Genomic DNA, 23,368 nt, shown 5'->3' with positions numbered 1-23,368 from the left:
TTAATTTCCCTATTACTAAGATTATTAAAGAACTCAAAAGTCCTTTTTATTTTTAGAAAGCATCTGATCCTATAATTGTACTTAGTGAAAAAGAATGAAGTATTTATGAAGTACAATAGATTAAGAGAATTTTTCTTTTCTACCCAGTCCCTAAGATAACTGTTTGACATCCATCATCTTAAAAAATTTTTCATGAATTATTCTAAAGCAATTAAGAAATACCCATTTTCTTCCAATTTTCACACTTAATTATATTTAAAAAGCAATTATTTAATAAAATAATATCAAAATAATGTTAAATACTTTTGCAGCCAAAAATTTTATATTGTATCTATCTGAAGGACTTCATGGGGTGGGGAAGATCAGATCACTAAAGCAATGCTCATAGAGTGGGATCTATAATTTCAAATGCTTTTAACATTTTTCATCAATGACTTTTAGTCACTTGCTATACATTAATACCAATTTCTATTAATCACCACCCAATCCATAACCAAATGAGAAAATGAGATTATGCATTTGATCATAAAATATTAATGTCGAATTCTAAAAGTGACAAAATGGTCTGTTTTTGATTTGTCTACAAATCAAAGCAAGCAAGTCTGTTTTACATAAATGGCTTTTTTACAAATTTGAAATGTGAATATATTTTATTTTTTTTCCCAGTGAGTACACAATACACAATTCTTTGACAATACTATTAACCAATTTTATGCCAATTTCTTTTCTGATCTAACAACATCAAATGAAACACATTAAGATTTTGGACGCTGTTTGGTGACTTAAACAAACTACAATTAAAAAAAATCCATCTATAAAACAAAGTATAAAAAGTCTACCCACGGCCACAAAATCCCTTATCTTGCAACACTTTAAAGTCACAATAAATGCTTTTGAAAAGTATGAGATCAGAAAAATTAGTAAATTGAACTTCGTTAAAAAAAGTATGGTGTTTCATTTGAAGTACATATCATAGAGAAGCAAAAGAAAAGTTAACTTCACCTCTAAGATAATGTGGAAAGACATGTTGCTTTACACCAATTCTTGTCAAGTAATTCTATAAATACAGGATACAGAAGCAGGTGAACAAATTAGTGAATGTTATGGTTCTGCATATCTTTAATACTGACACACAATCACTTTCCAGTGGAGAAGATAAACCATAGCTTAGAGCTCCTTCGTATTATAATTAAGTTGTCAACGGGCAATTACATAACTTTGTTGAATAGAAATCTGGAGGTGTTCTATTAAACTCATACAAACTTTCACCTCAAAACCCATTAAAGTATACTTAAATAGAGCAGTAGGTTATGACATAGAACACCATTTAATGTTTTGTTACCCCGAGAAAATCAACTTGCAATGTTTTTACTTCCCTTTGATTACAGGGTATTGTAAATGCTGGTCTTCATTTTCTTATATTCACCATTGAACTGGATTCAAATCTTGTGAAGAAATCAGCTGTTTTCATATCCCCGTACTTTAAATTTGGCCTGGGGGAGAACTGGAGAATGGGTAGGGCCACTCTGATTGCCTACCCTGAGGCATACATGAGTTGGATACTAATTCGGCCGCTGCCCCCAATGCAGACTGTGCATGTTAAGATGGAGCTATTCTCATGTGAGGCATGATGATACAGCAGGGTTGCCTGTGAGGGCAAGATGAGATTACATTCTCCTACCTAGACTTCCTTCTGACAGCTTAGGCAGTCCTCTATTTAACCTGCACAAGAGTGAGCTCTGTGAATTTCCAATCATTTAACTGGCTTCCAAATGAAAAAAGTCATGGTAGCTCTCATGACATTCTGACTTACACTTACTGGAAGTTTTTTACATATAGCAAGGTGACAAAGGTTTTGATTTTTGGTAGTCTTCCTGAATTCATGTGGGTAGCCACAGTATTTTTTCTTGCTTTATATCTACAGGAGGAGAATATTTTGGGTGCAATATTAGCCAATTAATCTAAAACTAGACTAAATGGGGAATTTGATCTATTGTAAAAGAACATTCCAAGTAATCATAATGCCTGACATACTCTAACCAACACAGTTAATTTTTATGAACTGAAGGTATGATACTATGTGCTGGATTACTCCAGAAGTCCCATACACATACTCTGTTTTAAAATCTTTGTTTATTAGCCACATACACCTGCCAGTTACCAGGGGTAAAAGTCTGTGTGTAGTATCTGTAATGAATTAAAGTTTCAGGCTAACTTGGGTTATAGAGGAACATGAAGCATAAAGAAGGAACCAAAATATTAACAAAACTTTGCATTTAAATAGAAAGAGATGAAGCAGGGGATTACATAAATAAAAAACTAAATTCCTCACATCCTACAGTTGCATATAGGTATGTATTCATTCTTCACGGAAACTTCTCATCATCCCCAGTCTCTCTGTCCCAGAGAAATCAAACTGCATTAAAATTCAGGCACTGATGGTAGAAAGATGACAAAGGGAATAAGAAGTGTGTCTCAGAATTCTTTTTCTCTTCAGTGTAGAAATGAACTACATGGGACCAAGAAGATGTAGGGGGCCCATAAAGAACTTCATGTTCCTTTACGCTTGCCTGTGTTGGTGCAGCCTTAGGGAACAAAAAAGATGGAAACGTTTAACTAGGTTCCTCCCTTTGCTATAACAGTATGATACACAGTTGGTGACTGAGCCAATAATGCACGGAGTATGAATTGTCATTCAAACTGGTCCCGTATTTTAGAACTGATCTAACCATCATAGTGAATATTTTTCAAAGTACCAACTACTGAACATATCATAGGACAAACATGAGAAAGCATAACTAGAAATATAATTTACAATTGTGTAGGTAGCACGTGGAAAAATGTCACAAGTGGGAATTTCAGGAAATTTCTCTTCTACTTGACTGATTGACTATACATGTACAGTAGCTAATATATATTTCAAAGTCATCTTCATTTGGATGATACATGACTGATGTTCAGGAACTTCTGGTTCTCAAAGTCGTGAAAACAAATGAGGCAGGACACTGTTATTAATGTCCACTTATGAGGTTTGGTTTTATTTAAAAAGTGTATAAACATGCATTGTTCTTCTTTAAAATTATTCTTTTCGATTTACTCATTCAAAATGGGTCAAACATTTTTTAGTTGGTAGCCAATTTCTGAGAATGAACCATAAAAGATTTATTCCAATAAATCTACTTACTGTGAACTGAACAGACTCTGAACACTGCTTTTTAAGCACTTACAATTTGGCTATACATTTGGTGGCATAAACTTCACTTCTTAATCAAATGAAACACAAAGTTGCAAATAGACTGCATTATTTTTAAAAAGTCATGAATTTAAGTGATGCAGCTCTATCCTCTAGCATGTACTGTACATGTATTAGAAAGATGAAACAAGATATTGCCATAGAGTTTTTGTATTTGGAAGCAGCCCAAGTATGTCCTAATAATAAATTGCTTTTTTAACTATTTGCTAGATATTCTAGAATTCATTTTATTTGTTTCCTTGGGGAACTTCATATTATATTCTGACTTAATGAATTGGAGAGATTAGTTATGGTAATTCAGACAATGCTTTTTAAAAAAACTGTAATATAAATACAGCTCTTGTGAAACACACTAATTTCCTTTTGCTTGTTGTAATTCTGAGACAGGTCAATTACAATGACAGGTAAAGTTGTTTCTAAACATAACTTTAATTTCCTTTTTTAAAAAGCAAGTTTAGTACATCATTGCTACCTGTATATTTTAATGCCTATTCAGTTTTAGGACTTCAACTTCCTTCTTTTGACCCCTGTTCTTACCAATAGTAAAAGCCACATAACTGTTTTTCTTTTTTTTTTTTATTATTGACTCAGTCCCTGATGTTCAAAGAAGACTTAGCCAACATCACTGTTCCTTTGCATCTTCCTATTTCTACACCCCAACTGAAACCCCCCTAATGTCATTGGTTACAACCAGCATTATCCAACCTAGCTTACAGTACAGAAACTCCCTTCACATTCAGTCTTTTTCTTCATGTCACGAGGAGTAGAGATTTGTGCTTATCACCAAATAAAATTGCAGTGCAAAATTTAAACATAAAAGTTACACAATTAAAAGTTAATATATGGCACCACAGCCTATTAATTCACATATAGTACAACAGACCAATAAGAACAGACAATAATATGAACAGAGCTAAAAAGAGTGAGCTTGCATAGCAATGCACGAAAGAAATTATATACAGAGGAAAATCCTTTTCTTCCTGGAGGGCGAGCTTTGTATTCTTTCTTTTTTATATACTCCTGACAAGAAAGAGTTAAGGTGGGTGGTGTACTTAAGAGAAGAACACAAGTAAAATATCTGTGGGATATGTGTGGCTGTGTGTCTTTACATTGCATTTACAGTTCCTTTAATAGTACATAAATAAAGAAATTGTTCATTGCACTGTTTAGTGTTATCACTTCCATGAGTTCAGACCTGATGGTCTTTCAGAGCAGCTTTGCATGTCTCCTCTCAGTTACTCTGCGAAGAGATTAAAACAAAAACAAAAATAAGTTTGCATTTAAATTAAGTATTCTTTATCTTGATCAGCATAACAAAAAGCAAGGCAAACAGATAATAGATGAAGATGACATCTTGGATTTTGTGAGGTTGTGAATTTAAAAATTTTTGATTTTGGAAAGGGGAAGACAAAGAACACTGTAAAATTTCGAGACTTAAAATCCAAGTAAATCATTTTTACATTTCTTATGAGCCTATAATTACTCCCATATAATAGTTACAGTAAAATTCAAGTAGTCCTGAATCAGATTAAAATGATAAACACATCTTAATTATAATCAGATTAGTAACAGGTAACAATGATAACTCCCATTAATTAAAATGAAAGAAATTTACAGTTTCGAAAGTAATTTCCGCTTTCATTATCTTATGGCATTCCCCAGGCTGAGCATCAGAGTAATGAGAGCCTAAGAGGAACACAATGCTTTAGATTAGGGCAGAGAGTCAGGAAGGCAGTTTCCTTTCTTTTCTCACATAACCAGACAAGGTTGAGAAGACTGGAATTCAGAGCTATTCCTTCAGAAAGACTGAATTCAAGGAAGCAGTTGAAAATATAATTCTGACACTGGTTAGTGAAATTGGTAACTTTCATGATGCAATGAACACAAAGAATTCGATGCTTTTTATGTGTGTGACAAACACACATTTGTGAACACAAATCCGTTCTTTCTCTAGTACTTTATACTTAAAAAGTAGTTTAATTATATTAACTACCAATGCCAGTTCTTTATCAAAAAGAGACATTTATATGTTATTGTAATCAAAGTACTACAAATTAACTAAAATCAATGATGAACTTTTCAAGGCTGACTTCCTAAATATACGAAATTAAAAAATGAAGAGCGACTAGGGGATGAGGAATTCCCAAGAAGGTTCTTTAAAACTACCAACGGGCCACTATTTCCCTATTGTGCTCAGTTAAACAGGCAAAGAAAACTACAAAAAAACTATATTCAATTAACATGTAAGTATTAAAATTAATTGCCTAACTTCTATAATTTTTGTACAGAAAAATCCAAGATTGAGACAGAAGAAATGTTTATTTGACTGATAGAAACAGCAATAGTCTTTATTATAACCAAAACTGCTTAAAATCATAAGTTAATTTTTTCTCATTGTAAAGCAAGCTTTCTACAATTTTGAAATCTGTTTACTGTGGCAGTGTTATTGATAGGATTCAGGACATACTTCAAAATATGGTAACTTAGCATACTGGATATCTTACAGTGAGGGAGTTTGAAAAAAAAAAAAATAGCAGAAGCATAAAGAGCATTCTAACCTCTCCCACCTCACCCTTCCCTGGAGGATGATGATAAAAACTATGTGACAGATACCTGCCCTGTACCATGAGGAAGGAAGATATTCTTGTCAAATCCTTGTTAAACTCACCCTTAGTTACTTCTTCACCCTTTACTACCCCCAGCCCAAACCTCTTTTTAAATTCTCACACATTTACTGTTTCTTTGTCTAAAGGAGCCAAAAGTTTACTACTCTGGTCCCTTCTTTGAGTCTTCATTCTCTTGTGAAGGCTCCCATGTTCATGTAAAAATTCAATAAAATCTGTATGTTTTTTCCCCTTTTAATCTCTCTCATCAGTTTGGTTTTCAGACCCATCAGATATTCTAAGAGCGTCAAGGAAAACATTTTTCTCCCTTACGCTATTCGTCCAGTTTTCTCTCTGAATCACCACAGCCTTTTAAATGCCCTAAGGCACTTACATAATTCACCTGTAAACTGTCCTTGACTATTTGAGCCCATATATCCTATGTCAAGAAGGTCGCTGGCATTGCGTTGGTGGCTTCCCCTCAAAGCATCGGCTTTCCTAGGTCCAGTGGATCCCTTAGAAGAAGCCGTTCCTGACGAGCTGTGACCCCCTGGAGATGGGAAATTGGGCTTGCTGTAGGGCACCAACGTCTCCTCTGAAAAAAAGGGAATGTAATGGGTTTAGGTGAACAGCTACAAGAGGCAAAACAAATTTAGCTTTAAGCTCAAGCTAGGCTTTATCATTTCACTCTTTAGTAAAATTAAGAAGAATTTAACAAGACCCAGATATTAAAGGAATTTCTATGTTCAGGCAACATTTCCTACAACAGGAACTGAGGCAGGATTAAATTAAAAGAGATCTTGGGCTAAGTATATAATGTCATGTATTATTTGCAAAATTTAAATTCATTATAAAAGAGATTTGCATATAATGACTGTATTGTTTGACAAAATCTTTTCTGGGAATAATTTCTGGGTTCAATGGGGCTGAAATTTAATTTTTTCATTAAGATGGAAGGAACATGGTTTTTGTCTTAAATTATGGCAACATTTTCTCAATTTAGATAAGGAACTATATGTTAGTTAATAAACTAAGATTCTTAAATTTCTATTGCTTCTTTGAATAGAAATACACTATTTGAAAAGCTGTTTATTTCCTTAAAAAAGGAAAGAGAAACTCATTCATTTTAATAAATAATGTTCCTATCCTTTTTATGTACCGTCTCTTTAAAAATAATTCATGGCGTGCATTACTAAACACTTAATACTTTGAAATACTACTGTTTTTCTCCCTCTTTTTCTCTTCCTTCTTTCATTTTTCCCCCATCTCTCTTCCTCTCCACCCCTCTGTTTCTTTTCTCTTTATAGGTATGAGTTATCATTACTGTGATTAGATGACCAAAAAATATGCTAACTGGATTTAGTATTTCTCTTTTTAGATAGCTTTAAAAACAAGGATCACATGATTTTTCTTTTACAGCCTTAATGATGTAAGCTTCCTAAATGTTCCACTAAATCTAAATATTAATATTTTGGCTCTTTCCTAACTACATTTCAAGCTAAAACTTTAAGCACCAAGTTGTGACAAAATTATTGAAAATGCATGAGTAGAGGACATATCCAAAAAAGACTGAGTCCAAATAAATCAAAGAATGTGTAAGGAAACTTTCAATATATGTGTGTGTGTGTGTGTGTATGTTTTAATACTCAATGAATTCTGACATAAGAAGAGATGTTGCAGAAATGATTTGTATAACTGGTTAAACATACCTCCACCAAAAAAAAAAAAAAATCCAACTGCAAACGATGAAACATTTTGTGACATTTCCAGCAAGCTTGATTTATAAGCAAAAACATTTCCCATTGAAGTGCTAATAATCAACTCAATTTAATCAGTTGGAGCAAGTGCAGGTGCCAGTTTAACCTTTTCTAATATGAGAATTCTGTGATTGTCTGTTTATTTGCAACTTTGTTATTTCCATTAACTTACCAATTTGACTGAAGTGAGTTCTCTAAAAATGACTAGTTACTTCAGTCAAAATGGACAAATTGGTTGAAGACAGAGATTCAATTGATACTAAAGATCGTTTAGTGGTCTTAAAAGTATGCAATACAAACAAAAATGGCAAAGGAAAAAAAAATCAAATGGTTTCCTGAGCATTACAGATGAAGCCCGATGTCTCTTGGGCTCAAAAACCCTATGCAGAGGTTAACTTGAGGAGGGACCCCTACTGGACTCAGCCTTAAGGGAAGCGCAGGTGAGCTCTGCTGTGAATTCCAACTTCAATTAGTGATTCAAGGCAAATGCATTTCAGATGCCCTTAAACAACTGGCATTTCCAAAATACCTGGTAGAAAAAAAAAAGGTAAAAGTCCACACTTTCTTGGGACTGTGTAGAACACACCTGGTCCAACACCTTGTTTGTGGAGGGCTTTCCGTATGTCTTCTGGGCGTTCAGTGGAGTTTATCCATTCCTGGGTTTGTCGCTGCCACTCTAGGGATGTTTTAGCTGGACAATCCAAAGAGCTCTTTGTGTCTTCTAAGTTGGATGCTTGCTGTCTCTCCAGAGAGCTTCCTTTTCTCTCTGTTGAATTTTCCACGTTACCAGCATGCTGGCTCGAGCCTATCTGCTGCCTTAAACCCTGACCTGGAGGGGGATCTGGTGGTGGTGGAAGATCTAAAAATTTTGAATAATGTTTAGAATAAACTAAAATGTAATAAAAAAAAATACAGGTTTTAATTCAAGATGAAGAAAAAAGAAAAACGTCGCCCTCCTAAAGGTATCACCCATACAAAATAAATTTTGGAGAGGAAAGGTCAGTTATTTATATCTGAAATGGATATTATCGATCTCTTTGCTATCCTTTGATCACAGTGCCTTTGGAATAAAATCAACCGATTTTCTCCAACTATTGTACATGGTGAGTGTTTTCAATTGCACATGGAGGCTGATGTTCAAGGTGTAAAGGACAGTTTATGATTTCTCCATCTTGAATCCATTCTCCACTGCCACCTCCCCAAAGTAGAATACTAGGACACAAAACAACCAGAAATTCTAGCAGCTGTGTTAATAAAAGACCCTGGGAAGAATAAAAGCTGCCCTGTCAATCTCCCTAGGAAATGTTGCCCTTGGGAAATTAAGAACTGTATGCTGTATCATACACAGCGTAAGACTGCTCTTATTCGTGTATATGGCACATTCAACAACAGTCAAAGTGTTAAGCTAACATTTATTAAATGCAATTAACATTCTGCCTGACAACCAATTCTGGCTGTTCGTTTCATGAGTTAGCTAATGAGTTACAACTAATATATTATGATCTTCCAATGTATTAATTTTAATAAGTAATAACCAATGTTCAGATTTTAGATAGAATATGCTTCATGGTGCTAGAGAAGGCAATGCATCATGAAAAACTGAGATGTAGTGGAATAAATCATTTTTCATAAAAGCTCTTTACATTAAATATATGAAAAAATTAAAAGTTCAAATACCTAGCTAATTTTTCATTTTTCTCTTATTAGCTGGTTAGACCATGACACTTCTATAATTTAAATGTCTTCAATTGTGAAATCATAGTCGCTTTTTTTCATATTTCTTTAAGTATTATAGTTCTATTAGATAATGTATACTGTTATACTAGTCCTATACTAATATTACTTTACTGAAGATTTTGAGATCTTCTAAACATTCTAACGTTCCTTTGGATTATTTCCTCCTCATTTTTCTGGAATGTTGTTGCAAACTTCTTTGTTCATCCTTAGAGTATCAATAGCTATATTATTTGTTCACCAAGATCAATTATCATAGACAATACACATACTTGTATCATTAATAGAGGATAATGTATATAAAACAGATAATTATTTCCCATGCCACCTTAGCAATGGTGCACTTGTCTCTAATAATATTGTTTATGAAATTCAAAAGGAGAAAGTATAAATTTCTTGTGTACACAAGATAGTTTCTTTAAGGAAGGTTAAGTTGCTCCTTTAAAACTTTCTTAAGATGTTTCATATTCTCCATTATGAGCACACTAATATTGACCTTCATTGAACTGACAATGAAAATCTCCTCAGGATTTACTTGGGGAGTTCCTACACTGGCGCAGCATTCCCAGTTCTTAAGTACATCATCTTGTTAGATTATGAATTACTAATTATTGAAGGGAACTTGGTTTCTATCTGGGAGAACAGAGTTGCAATTGGAACATTTCTTTCAAAATGAAAAGCTAATCCAATATTGAGAGATCTGTTTGTTGAATAATTCACCAAAGAGTTTGGTGCTTCCTCTATACTCAATACTGATTTCCTTCAGTTTGTATTATTATAAATGCAAACTAATTATTTTACTTGAGTTATTGGACTTAAGACTGCCAGTTGGGGGGAAATTATTACATTTGCTTCTAAAATAACATATCTTTGTCATTGATTTTTATTCTCCATCAGAGCAGCTTAATTTTTAAAATGGCCAAAATGGCATCTACTTATGCTAGCTAAAATTCTGATTACTATTTAATTTAACCTGAAATTATATGGCTACACAATTAAGTAATATCCTTGGAGTTTGTATAGTCTAAGATGAAAGAACATTGAAAGCACATTGAAATAAACAAATTGGAAAAAAAGATGAGATTAAGAATGGCTGTGGAAAAAATGAAAGAATGTAATCAAATATGTTTACTTAAATTAAATTTATTATTCATTTCTCTGTTGATTCATTTCAACTAAATCAATTCACCAAGAGACTCTTACTGGCCTACTGAGAATTTGCAACTGTCAGGCACAACAATCCAGTGATATGTGTGTCATTATTATACTCTTCTTTAGGTAAGAAAAATAGGTATAAAGAGATCAAATATCTCCAGCCTGGGTCTCTCCTTCCATGAACTCCAGATTTATCTTAAGTAAATCCATATTGGAGAGTTTGATTTGATGTTTAGTAAGCATCTCAACTCTCACATCCATACATGACCATGGGAAAACTGTGGTGTTGGGGAAAACTCTTGAGAGTCCCTTGTTCTGCAAGGAGATCCAAACAGTCCATTCTAAAGGAGATCAATCCTGGGTATTCATTGGAAGGACTGATGCTAAAGCTGAAACTGCAATACTTTGGCCACCTCATGTGATGAGTTGACTCACTGGAAAAGACTCTGATGCTGAGAAAGGTTGGGGGCGGGAGGAGAAGGGGACGACAGAGAATGAGATGGCTGGATGGCATCACCGACTTGATGGACATGAGTTTGAGTGAACTCCAGGAGTTGGTGATGGACAGGGAGGCCTAGCGTGCTGTGATTCATGGGGTCGCGGAGAGTCGGACACGACTGAGCAACTCAACTGAACTGAACTGAAGCATCTCAAATTTCACACCTGGAAACTGAGCTCTAGAACTTCCTGTGCAAAATGTTTCCTCCCTAATGTTCGTCATCTCAATTACTACAAGCTGGTCATAAGACTGGAGTAATCTTTGGCTTCCCTGCTTTATACCTTTACTAATTTCATTAATCTGTGGGCTCTGCCTCCGTACTTAGAATTCAACCTTTCTCATTGCTTCCACTGATTCTAGCTTGGCATGGATCTCAACCACCTATTCCCTACATTACTTAAATAGTTTCTGTCTGATTCCACACAGAATCACATTCAGGCTATCTCAACATAGCATCCAGAATGATTTGTTTTCTAATAAAAACATAAGGAAAATCTGCAACTCCCCTGCCTTATGCACACACACACTCTCTCTCTCTCTCTCTCTCACACACACACACACACACACATGCGTGCACACACCATTACTGTTTTCTCAAAGTAAAGAGCCGATGTCCTTACAGAGGCTTATACGGTCTTCAGAAAAATGGTCCTCACTGACTTGTCTGACTTCACACTCATTTTGTTGCTCTCTCTGCTTCAGCTACAGTCCATGGGGTCACAGACACGACTGAGTGATTGGGCACACACACTGCTTCAGTCACACTGTTCCTCTTCCTTTTCATTAAATACTTCTGGATTCCACTCGCTGTTCTCATTTCCTGGATTGACTTTTCCTCAGATACAAGCATGGCTCTTTCTCCTGTAATCTTCCAATCTTTTCTCAAATGTCATCTTCTTGGTAAGACCTCCCCTGAGCACTCTACATTAAAAATATCTCCCTCAGGTCTATATTTCTCAACTTCCTTCCTATGTTTTGTTTCCTCCATGACACCACCATCTTATATACCTTTATTTTTCACTTTTATATATACGTTGGTCTTTATCTATCTTCTCTCACCAGAATGTAAGCTACAGGAGGCCAGGGAATTTTGTCTGTATAGTTCCCACTATGCCTGTCATTTGGTAGGAGTTTAATAAATATTTGAATGAACAGATTTACGAACAAATAGATTAATGAGTAGAATAATGACTAATTTGCTCAATGGTCAAAGTTATTCCATGGCAGAGCTGGGAAAGAGCCCTTTCTCTGAAGAGATATTAGGATGAGGGGAGGACAGGCTGCAAGGTGATGATTTAGGGAAAAAAGGCTGACAGAGAACTACATCTCTTGCCTCCTTTGTTCAGCATTGGTCAATGTATTCACTTTAAAGGATATTCTTTGGTTTATGCAAATGGAATAGATGATTTGCACTGAACAATGCCTACTTAGGTGAGACTTTATCCAAGGGGGAAGAACATTTCTTAATATGTGTGTGGGTTTTTGCATAGCCTCTGAAACAGAGACTGATACTGCCTACAATAATAATATTCCTGCTCCAGTAGTTAGTTTGATGCCATGTGACAGAGTTCCAGTCCATGAAGGAGTGAATGTACCACCTGCGGGACTAGCCATCATCCCATCTAGTCGCTCACTTGTGCCCAACTCTTTGCAACCCCGTGGTCCACCAGGTTCTTCTGTCTGTGGGATTCTCCAAGCAAGAATACTGGAGTGGGTTGCTAGTTCCTTCTCCAGGGGATCTTCCCACATTGGGTCTCCCACATTGCAGGCAGATTCTTTACCATCTGAGTCACTAACTAGCCATAGAACGTTCCAGATAATCACTTATGTTCTGTCTTCCCTCACTCAGAAACCAGGAAGGTCCCATCTTGGAAATAACAGGGTATCAATATTTAAGAAGCAAATATCTTTACACTACAACTTCGAGGAGAGCCCCCTGACCTTTATAAATCACTGTGTCTGTGAGAAATAAACTCTTACCATGCTAAGCCACTGACAGGATGGAAGCTGTTTGGTACAGCAGCCATCAATAGTTACCCTGATTAATATATTCATAAACACTGTTGTAAAATCTATAATGCAAAAATTTTACTGTAAAACATCTATAAATTAAGTGCTACTAAACTTCCCCAAAAGAACAGTTTGATTTTACATACAAATCATATGAACTTATTACTGATGCATGGATTCATACCATATAAAAACTATGACAAAAACATCTGTGGTAAAATAACAGTATTCTTAAAGATAACCTGTAGAATGCAATCCAAAATAAATCTTCTTTATCACACCTAAAATGTCTTTGGATCAAACACTTGTGAACCAAAATATGCTTTGAAATATCAGTACTTTCAGAATGTATCTACCAATGACACATAATCCAAAATCTTTTTGGAATGCTGGTAAATTTGAATGTTTAGGAACCTATTTGTTTTTTAGAAATAAAAGCAATACATCGATCATGCTTTAAACTAGGAGGTAGCTTACTTTAACTAGACATTCTGAAGAAAGTTTGCAAGGAAAATGTTTTAGGGACAAAGAAAAGAGCTATTTTATTGATTTATATTTTATATCTTCCACATATTCTGGATATGATCTTCAAACATTTTGGCAAAGTCACAAAAAAACCCATATAGTCCCTGGATATTTCCCTCACTTCATGACATTCATAGCAGGAAAATCATACAAAATTATTAATGCTGAGATTTGTAATAGAGTATCAGTGAGTAGTCCTTTGTATTTAGAAGGAATCAGATCAACACTATAGACTGCATCAAGTGCTCAACTAATCTTCAGATCCTCGGGGGCAGAAAGGAGGTGGTACACATTTTTGCTCACCACAGGATATCTACTTATCGAGAATCAAAATCTTGATTGTACCCTTAACCCTTGTATTCCACAGAAACACTGTCCAATGAAAACAAAGGAAGCAGAAAAGATAAGTAAACCTGAAGGCTTTTAGACAAGTTATTTTGGGCTTTTAAAGTCTTCTTTGCATTATAAAATGACAAGAGAAAGCACAATGGAGACTGCCAGATAAAGACCTACCCTCAACCCAATAAAGAGCAAATACTTCCTTTCCAAGGAAGCCTCATCTTGTCCTATAATGCTAAGTCTAAGAGACTGAGAAGAGTGCCAAGAACTCAGTTACAGCTTCTCAAAGCTCACTGCATATTAGGTTCTCCAGTGGAGCTTTAAAAATACTCATGACTGGTTTTCACCCCAGAACAATTAAATCAGAATCTCCAGGGTATATTTTAAGAGTTCCCCAGATGGTTCTAATGAGCAGGGTGGCTAGGTCCATTCTTTCGATGTTTGGTAGTGCTGTCTCAGGAAAGTTTGTGTGCTTAGTGGAGATAGTGTAGAGAAGGGGGAAGAAATTTACCTTTGCGTCTGACATTATACTGGGCTCTTTACATATATTATCTTACATATTCCTTAGGATAAAACTTCAGTGTAAATACTTTTTCCCTCTATATTTAAACATATGATAATTAAGTTGAAAACAGAGTTGATGAACTATTCATTATTGAAAAAGGATGACTTCCAATAATATTTTGTTTCCTGAAACTGCAGTATTTAAGCAAATACTCAAAGACTGGATGCTGTATATAAGTGAAAAAGTTGAAATAAATCAGCAAGCTATGGGCCAAAGTAAGCCACTGCCTGTTTTGTCAACGAAGTTTTATTGGAAATCAGTTATATCCATTCATTTACTTTTTTCTATAGCTGCACAGACACTACACTATCTGGATTTCTCAGAAGAAGTTTACTGACCCATCAACCAGATGGTCTATAATATATTTTTAGCCCCAAAATTCATGAAATCTAAAAATTCATAAACTGGAAATCACAGTCTTTTTCAAAAGTGAAATACCATCTAAGATATCTTAATTCAGCTTCAAAAACGAGTCAACAACATGGAGACTGCACATGCTACTTACGTTTTCTTCCTTAATCTTAAAAAGGAATGGTCGTTAGAAAGCACTAATGGAAAAATGCCAGAAGAGGAGAAAAATCAACATTGCCAAGCAGGATGGCATATATTTTTGGGGTTAGATAATCAGAAATAAATCCAGATTGTTAAAGAAAAGGGGGTGTTTAATTGAAACAAGACTACACTGCCAGGTGTTCAGCCTGGTTCCATAACAGGGTGATACCTGATCTACCATCGTGTCTTTAAGCTAAGTTAATGATTTCACAGAACATGCCTCTTCAGTTAGGAGACCAGAGAGAAGAAAACAAACCTACCATCTGTCATTCCTTCCCTTCGGTGAGGCAATGCTGGTTGTGGGTCCACTCGCCCTCCCTTGTGTTTTTTAGTGGGCCGAGGCCTCTGACTTTGACTCAGGGCTGCACTGGTGTTACTGTCAGTAGAAAATGGGCTGGTTGGTCGAGGTCTTTGAGAGGAGGTAAAGGCTTTACCTAAAAAGTAAACAAAGGGAACAAGATATAGAGAATGTTATTATAAGGCACTGATTCTGTCTTGTATTTCCGCTCTAAGACTAACTTCTAAAGCTGCCTGGAGATGTCATTTGAACATACAAAATACCGGTCCATCTCCATAGAAAAAAATAAGCCCTCTTGCATTTTTCTGGTCCAGTTTTTATAACCAATATACTAGCCACTGAAAAATGCAAACAAATGAATATGAAACAAGTTCACCACAAATCAATATTCCTTGATTATATTTTTATTTAACCTTGGCAATCTTAGTGACATTTTCATAGATATATGCAAATTTGTGCAGCTTTTACTCCTTAAAATTAAGAAAGCTTCTTCTGAAGTGAATTATGTACTGTCTTGTGTAATCAAATTTCACCCTTGGAATCTTACGAACTTTCTTTGAGCAAAGAAAAATGTCCTGTAGTAATTGCATTTTAAATTTTACATGAAAGGTCTGCTCAGACACATATATTAAATTGACGTTACCACCCATACACATACACAATGACTTCTACTTCTTTTAGCAGAAACTCAATAACATTAGTGTATAGTATAGGATAAATAGCAGTTGAAAATCACATTGTAAAATCACCAAAGTGCAATAGGTGTTTTCTGATGAATAGTACACTATCTGAGCAGACTCCAAATTCTTATTGAAAAATGAAATGTGCTATGTCCTTTTCTTGTAGCTTAGTGTAATATGTCGGGAAATATATTCTGGCAAAAGGTTAACTTCAACATCTTATGGGTTTAATAATATGTTTATTATGGCATGAGAAGGTTTATGTACATATATTTATTTTCTTGTGCATGTTTTCATTTCATTCAAAATTATTGTATGTAGTTACATTTTAAGTCAATGTGACATGACACTGCTTAATGCCTTATTAGCTATCAGCATACATGCAAGAAACGTACTTATGCCTTCTAATTTATTAGTTTCCTTGCACTTTCTTACTGCTCTGCTTATAGCTATGCCACAAAAAGCACTCAGGCAACATAAAGTTTCTAACTTAGTCCTTATAAAGCAAGAAAACTCAAATAACTGTTATAGTACAACATATTTTAGTTCAGATGCTATATGAAAAATAAACCTCTGCAATGCCTGGAGAATCTTCCTTACTTTGTAGATACCTAGTGCATACTCAAAAGAGATAGTATAATGTTACATGGTGGTATAATTCAAAGAAAGTTCCCAAGACTCATTTTCATAACCCGAGAGTTTAGTGAAGGGTCAAAGTCATTTATCTTTACCTTACTATTTGAATACTATTAAGATTTCAAAAATGCACGTAGCATTTCATTAGTTTGTTTTGTAAGGTAGCTCAGTTTAATTCTTATACCAGAGTTTTCTGCTATGTGAATTTAAGACATACACATAGTCACGTATTAATAACAGGATCATGCCAAAGCTATTTGGTTCAGTAAAACAAATGATTACAAAATTGCTAATCTATTAATACAGTGAATCACATATTTATTTTCCAGTTAATGATAAAAAACCTGGAAAATTACATAACTGGTCTTTTATATTATTATTATTATTTTCAGAAACCCAAATTAAATTATGCTACAGAACAATACACAAGTAATCATCATTTTATTTTTTTTGATACACAAGTAATCATCATTTTATTCAACTGGCAAATGCAGTGGGTGTATTTTTAATTAGCATCCTTTAAAACAAATAATAAATTATTGGATTAAAATCTTAACAGCCAAACAACTACTAAGACCACCAGCCATTTGAACTGTTAGACTGACAGCCTGAGACCCATTCCCCCCATGCTGAGAAAGCCTTCCCAGAAAATGCATTTGCAGAAAGAAACGGGGCAAAGGAAAGTAATGGAGATAAAAGCTGAATAATGTTAATCACTGGGTACATTATTGATTGTGTGAGAATTTTGCAAAGTGTGAGTTATTGAAAATTTAATGGCAATCTTAGTTGCAGCTTGGCTGTAATAGAAGAAGGAAGCAGATTCCAGTTAATCAGTAGAGTTTTGAAGGGAAAGGGGAATAAAGGCAGTGAAAGTGAAAAGTGAAAGTTGTGTCCTACTCTTTGTGACCCCATGGACTATAGAGTCCATGGGATTCTCCAGGCCAGAATACTGGAGTACCAGGTAGCCTTTCCCCTCTCCAGGGGATCTTCCCAACCCAGGGATCGAATCCAGGTTTCCCACATTGGAGGAGGATTCTTTACCAGCTGAGAGCCACAAGGGAAGGCCAAGAATACTGGAGTGGGAAGCCTATCCTTTCTCCAGGGGATCTTCCCGATCCAGGAATCGAACGAGGGTCTCCTGCATTGCAGGCGGATTCTTTACCAACTGAGCTATGAGGGAAGCCCTGGAAGGTGGTGAGTAGGAGCTTATTCTTGGCTCTGCAAGGGGAGTATTAGAAGAGAGTTCTGGTAATAACTGAGCATTCAGACTGTGTCCATGCAGATTAAAGAAAGCCCTGCAGTCAGACACGTGAGGAGAAAGAAGAGGAGATCAATAGCTCATTGTTCAAGGAAAAGATTCTCTCATGCAAAGAGTGTTGACTCAGAGTCCACCAACCTGTTCTTGTAAGGCTGGTTCCATCCAGCCTAAAACCAGCTTTATCTGCTGCTGCCACCAGTGCTTGTGCAAAACTGCCGCTGGCAAAGATGGAACCATCTGAGGAGCTACCTACACTAGATCTATGACTAGAAAAGTTACGATCCTCATCAGATGCAGAGCCCCATCCATTTACCATTGAACCTAAAAACAAATGTAGTTGTCTAGTGAGTTGTATATATTGAACAGCTCATTGGCTTGTACACACTATACTAATGAACAAGTAGGATTCGTCTACTCCTCACTCTTCTTTGAGGTAAACCTGGTTTCATCCAGATTTCTTCAGCCACGTGCAAACATCATCCATGTTTTAAACATTTCTAGTAGAGAAGAATTAAGCTCACTTAAAACTTGTATCTGGTTGCAACCCCTGAATAAGATGTTTCCTATGACTCCATTCTGATGTTTTTCAAATTGCTACATAATTATTTTCTAAAAGAGAATTGTTATGTATATTCTAAGGCCTAGAATTCAAAGAATAACATTTTTATTGAAATCAAGTATAGCATATTTAAAGTCAACTTATCAAGAACTCAGTTGTACAAACAGTATGAATATATTTTAAATTTAATGTAGACTAGTGATAATTTTAGTGAAATGTACACTTGCTTACTGCAGAAGGGCTAGAATTATTTTAAGATTTTCAAATAAAAATTTGATTACTCAGGAAATAATAAAAACTAATAATAAAAATGCATAAATAATATCAGAACAAATAGAATATAACAAAATATTTCTTTTTGTAAAGTTCTATTATTTTCAAAGCTCAGTATGATTTCTTTGTTTTTCAATTATTTGAAGAACTCCAGTTTTCTCTTTAATACTAATCTTTATTTTGGAAAATTAAACATTACAAAGAAAACCACCGACATTAATATGGATTTTTCTACAAAGTGCAAAATGGCAACAGAGGGAAAGAATCACAGCTTTATGCGTAAAGAGTTGCAAAACAAGATGCTACTGAGAAATGATAATTCTTAATTTTAGCAAGTCATTTATGCTTGTATCCTTTTTTTTAGACCAAAGCACACTGAGACCGTACTCAATTAATACAGTTAATATTACAAGATTTCAGTTAATGTACAATTAATATATGACACAATAAAGATACCAAGTGTTGCTTATCCCAAATTTTTAAAAAGAGACTAAGATTATACTAATATTAACTTAGTTAATATTTCTAAGTAAACCAAATACATATTCACATAAAAGAGACTGAGATTATGGCATTTAAGTGCCATAGATTTTGTCCACCCTTTCCTCTAACAGTTAAGAGACAACAGTATAATGTTGCCATGATAAAGTGTACCTTTAGCTGAGGTGCCAGGATGCAATAACATGGGTCCATGCACTTTCATGACACAGAAAGCAGAAACCAGAGGGGTTAGAGGGATCAGAGAAGTTAAAAGGGTGTTAAGTGTAGCAGAGAAAGATAAGAGTTTTGATTCTATTTGCCAAAAGCACGGAGATGCACTTTTCTCTTTCCAAACAAATTCCCTAGACACAGGCCACTGCAAGGAAGCCAAGATAACACCAGCAACAGAGCCTCCTCTGAGAGAACCATTTCTGAGTTAATAATCACAAGTCAAGGACCAACAGCCTAAATTGAAAGGAGAAATGATGCAATCAACTTTGCAATATAATGCTAGAGTAGATAAGAAAAAATCAAAGTGCTTCAACCAGTGATCACAATAGAACATGAAACCCTAGAACCGAGGATATTTTCAAAACATGGGAAAACTCAGTCTCCTGGTCCTTCCTATGTCCTATTTTCAGTATTTCTAAATGTCTGCTGAATATCTGCAAATAAATCTGTGCCAACTAACTGAAACGCACTCTCCAGACAACCATCTCCTTTTCTATATCTCCAGTTTCACTCCTGATTTCTTTCTGGTCCCTTCTACCTTCCTCATTGTTGTATGAATTATTTTTTTCTGAAACACTTATCACATAATTCTGTGTGTCCATTCAAAACCTTACTTAGTTTGTCAATACACTTAAACACCAACTGAAGTATTTGAGGTACTTCAATACCTAGTGCAGCCTACCTTTCCAGTCCTATCCCTCTATGAGCCTGTGCCTCGTTACCTCTCCTGCTATCTCTCACTCCTTTGACATATCTCTAGATTGCTACTAACTCTAGTGCCCACCACCAAACTTTGAAGTCCAAATCATCTCTTTTATCACCCTAATTCTACTTCATCTTCAAACCTGTCTAAGAGAGACTGAATCTCTCTACCGCCTATGTTCTTTAAACAGTGCGCATACAATAGCATATCATATCTCTGAAATGGAGCAGACCCTTGTTCCACATGTCCTCTGCCTGCCTTTTGTCTGTGGAAAGCTTTAGCCATAGGATAAGTTTAATCAGAGACATGAGAAAATGCAAAAACAAAGGAAAACAGACAAAGGCGATCAAATAATAATAGTTTAGTCATTAAGCATATTCAAGGACCTTTAGTTCCTCTCAAGGGCTAAAGATAACATCCTGAGTCATATTCTGTGAGCTGTCTTATAGATTCTGAACCCCCAGAATCTATAACCCCCACAAGGTGAAGAAGTTCACTACATGATGACCAGGCTATAGTGAGGACACAAGCTGCCACAATTCTAAGAACTGGCCTCAAGAAATGGGAACAAACTGACCCTGGAACTGAAAAGTAACTGTTCTTAAAACAATCAAGATGATGCTGGTCAGATCACTAATGACCAATTTCAAGATGACTGTCAGAGCTGACTGAAACACATGCTGTTTCTGCATGTTGGCCCCTCCCACAGCCTATAAAAGGTCTTGCCCACTGATTATCAGTGGTGGGGAGCTGGCTGGCCTTTGGACAGGTGCCCACCTTCCTCTCCCCCAACCCTGCCATGCCAGTATCCAAAACAAAGCAAACCTTCCCTCCCACCAACCTGTCTTTACTGGCTTTCTGAGTGGCAAGCCAGACCCCACTTTTGATTACATCTCTACAAACTGGGCTTCCCAGGTGGTGCAGTGGCAAAGAATCTGCGTGCATGCAAGAGAATCAGGTTCAATTCCTGGGTCAGGAAGATTTCCCTGGAGTAGGAAATGGCAACCCACTCCAGTATTCTTGCCTGGAAAATTCCTTGGACAGAGGAAATGGGGTGGCAAAGAGTCATATATGACTGAGCAACTGAACATACACTATAAACTAGAATTTGTTGCATATATGTTTTCTCTTCCAGACAATGGAACTCTGGAGATCAGGAACTACTTGTTATGCATTTTAATACCTCATGGACGGAGACATTGCACAGTAAAAGTTCAGTAAACATTTGCATACTGAATTAAATGTTTTCAACAGTTTTATTATTCAGTATAAATTCATATGTGATTTTATTCCATGTGTAATTTCCTAGCCTTGGCCTTATTTTAGTTACAGCAAGAACATACAGTAACTCCTAGAAAATTTATTAAATAAGGAGTATAAGGTCAGTCAACTCTTGTTGATTACTTGGACAATGAGGAAAAAGTGATATAATTAGTCCTTCATATGAAGATTTCCACATACAAATTTGATTTACCCACGATGGACAGTAGGAAACCTCATCACCCCAAACTAAAAAGGCACAAGTGCCCTCATCTTAGTATAATTGAGTTTGCCTTTAAAATGGAGGGCAAGAAGCAAACAAATAAACAGTAGAAAAATTTTTCTGTCCCTCTTTGTTCCTCTGTTTTTATCTTGGACAACCCATCCCTTCTATTTGAGATATGGAGTAAATATGATACATACAAATATACGTATATACCCATGATATATGGAATGGGTACATTGTTGCAGATATTTTTAAAGAAAATTGGCAATATATTATGAATAAAAAAGTATATAACATATATCGAATTCTCTCCATATTGTAAAATTGTTAAAATTTAACGATTTCTAATTTCACCTCTCTATTGCTACCATTCTTTCTTTAGATTTAAATAGCAAAGATTATCTGAGGATTTATGTAAACTATTACAAAGAAAAAGAGGACAATGATTATAAGAAAAAAAAACAGTGATTCATCAATTAGAAAGGAAGCCATTTTTACTAGTGAAAGTCCACTCATTGCAACAAAGACCCCATGCAGACAAAGAAGAAAAGAGAGAGAAAAGTAAGCCGTTTTTGTTAAAATTGGTTTTATAAATGTAAATATAACCATGAAAATTGAAACCAACACTAGGTAAAACAGCTAAGGTAGAGATTCTTCACAAATTACAAGCGATCCATACCAATTTGACATGTTATAGCCACAAACATAATCAATACATATTTAAAAATCTAATGAAAAATGAATCTGTGTCACCTAGCCAGATTTATTCGTGTTTGCATCTTCCATCTTTTCAGATTTCTCAGGTTTCAAAATTGCTGAAAGGCAAAAAAACTCTCAAATTTATTCAAGCTGTTAAAGAAGAACTGGCGATAGGACGTTAAGTTGTTGCTCAAATGTTACTGAGCAGTAAGATACCATGATAGAGTGGCATCTTGCTGGGTCTCCGTTACATCTTCAGCACTAAAATTAATTTATGATCAGTCATCAATTCATTTACATGTCATTTTATGCTAAATCCTTCCTTGCTGATAGATGCTTATCCTTAGACCCACTAAGCTAAAGTGTATGCTTTATAATATGACCCTGCTAATTGTTGCATTACCATTTTTATGAGATACAAAAACTGGCTGTCCCCCATTTTTTTTTTTTTAGGAAATATTTAATCCAGGAATTCTTCCTATTTAGTACGATCTATCTCTCTGTTAAACACAGTCTTCAGCTCTGAGTGTCTTTGAACACATCAATCCAAATATTGACCTCTGCCTAGATGTAGAAAAACATGTCTAATATTTAGAAGCTCTTTCACTCAAACGTATTGAATAATGCAGTAATTCACCTACATTCCTCAGAGAAAGGAATGTGTAATACAGACAGAAAGCAAAATAAGAAATTAAAAATATCTCTTCCTTAGGACCTATGACATCTGCTCATTTGATCTACTCAGATAAAAGTGGAATATATGATATTCCTCTTTTATCAGTTAACTTTTGAAGTCTGTATTTAATTTCTTTTTAACTGCATCAGAGCTGTGGAGAATGTCTAAGAAAGTTATTTAATGATTTTTAGCATTACCTCTGAAATCTTCCTGTTGTGAAAATATGGCCCCTAAGTTTTCGCAACAAAAGCAAAGCCATCAGGTCATGCTTTAAAGTGGCCAGTTCTTTAAAAGCTGTGTGGCTCAGTAAGGCAGTGGGCCTGCCAAGTTTTATTGTTTTCAAAATAATCTTCTTTGAGACTTGCAGCAAAAATCTCCAACGACATAAAATACAGTA

The 23,368-nt window shown here is 35.3% G+C and overlaps 1 protein-coding gene across 5 annotated transcripts in view; it reads right to left on the bottom strand.

Moving 5' to 3' along the window:
- Positions 1–346: 346 nt before the first annotated feature.
- Positions 347–23,368, bottom strand: part of ROBO2 (roundabout guidance receptor 2) — a 699,021-nt gene continuing 675,999 nt past the window's right edge. Inside the window, exons 24-28 of one of the 5 annotated variants that reach the window (XM_055424356.2) lie at positions 18,003–18,185; positions 15,253–15,426; positions 8,200–8,472; positions 6,251–6,451; positions 347–4,493 (exon numbers count right to left, since the gene is read on the bottom strand). In XM_055424356.2, coding sequence (XP_055280331.2) covers positions 4,492–4,493; positions 6,251–6,451; positions 8,200–8,472; positions 15,253–15,426; positions 18,003–18,185 — 833 coding nt within the window. In that variant the 3' untranslated portion in view covers positions 347–4,491. The remainder of the gene's footprint in view (positions 4,494–6,250; positions 6,452–8,199; positions 8,473–15,252; positions 15,427–18,002; positions 18,186–23,368) is intronic. The other 4 variants (XM_088836149.1, XM_088836153.1, XM_055400480.2 and 1 more) reach the window with 4 other exon arrangements.

The sequence above is a fragment of the Moschus berezovskii genome, chromosome 1 (genome assembly GCF_049115385.1).
Source record: "Moschus berezovskii isolate FMDL1 chromosome 1, NW_MosBer_1.0, whole genome shotgun sequence".
Classification (NCBI taxonomy): domain Eukaryota; kingdom Metazoa; phylum Chordata; class Mammalia; order Artiodactyla; family Moschidae; genus Moschus; species Moschus berezovskii.
Note: the sequence above shows the minus strand (reverse complement) of the source record. Positions and strands in the feature narration are given on the sequence as shown.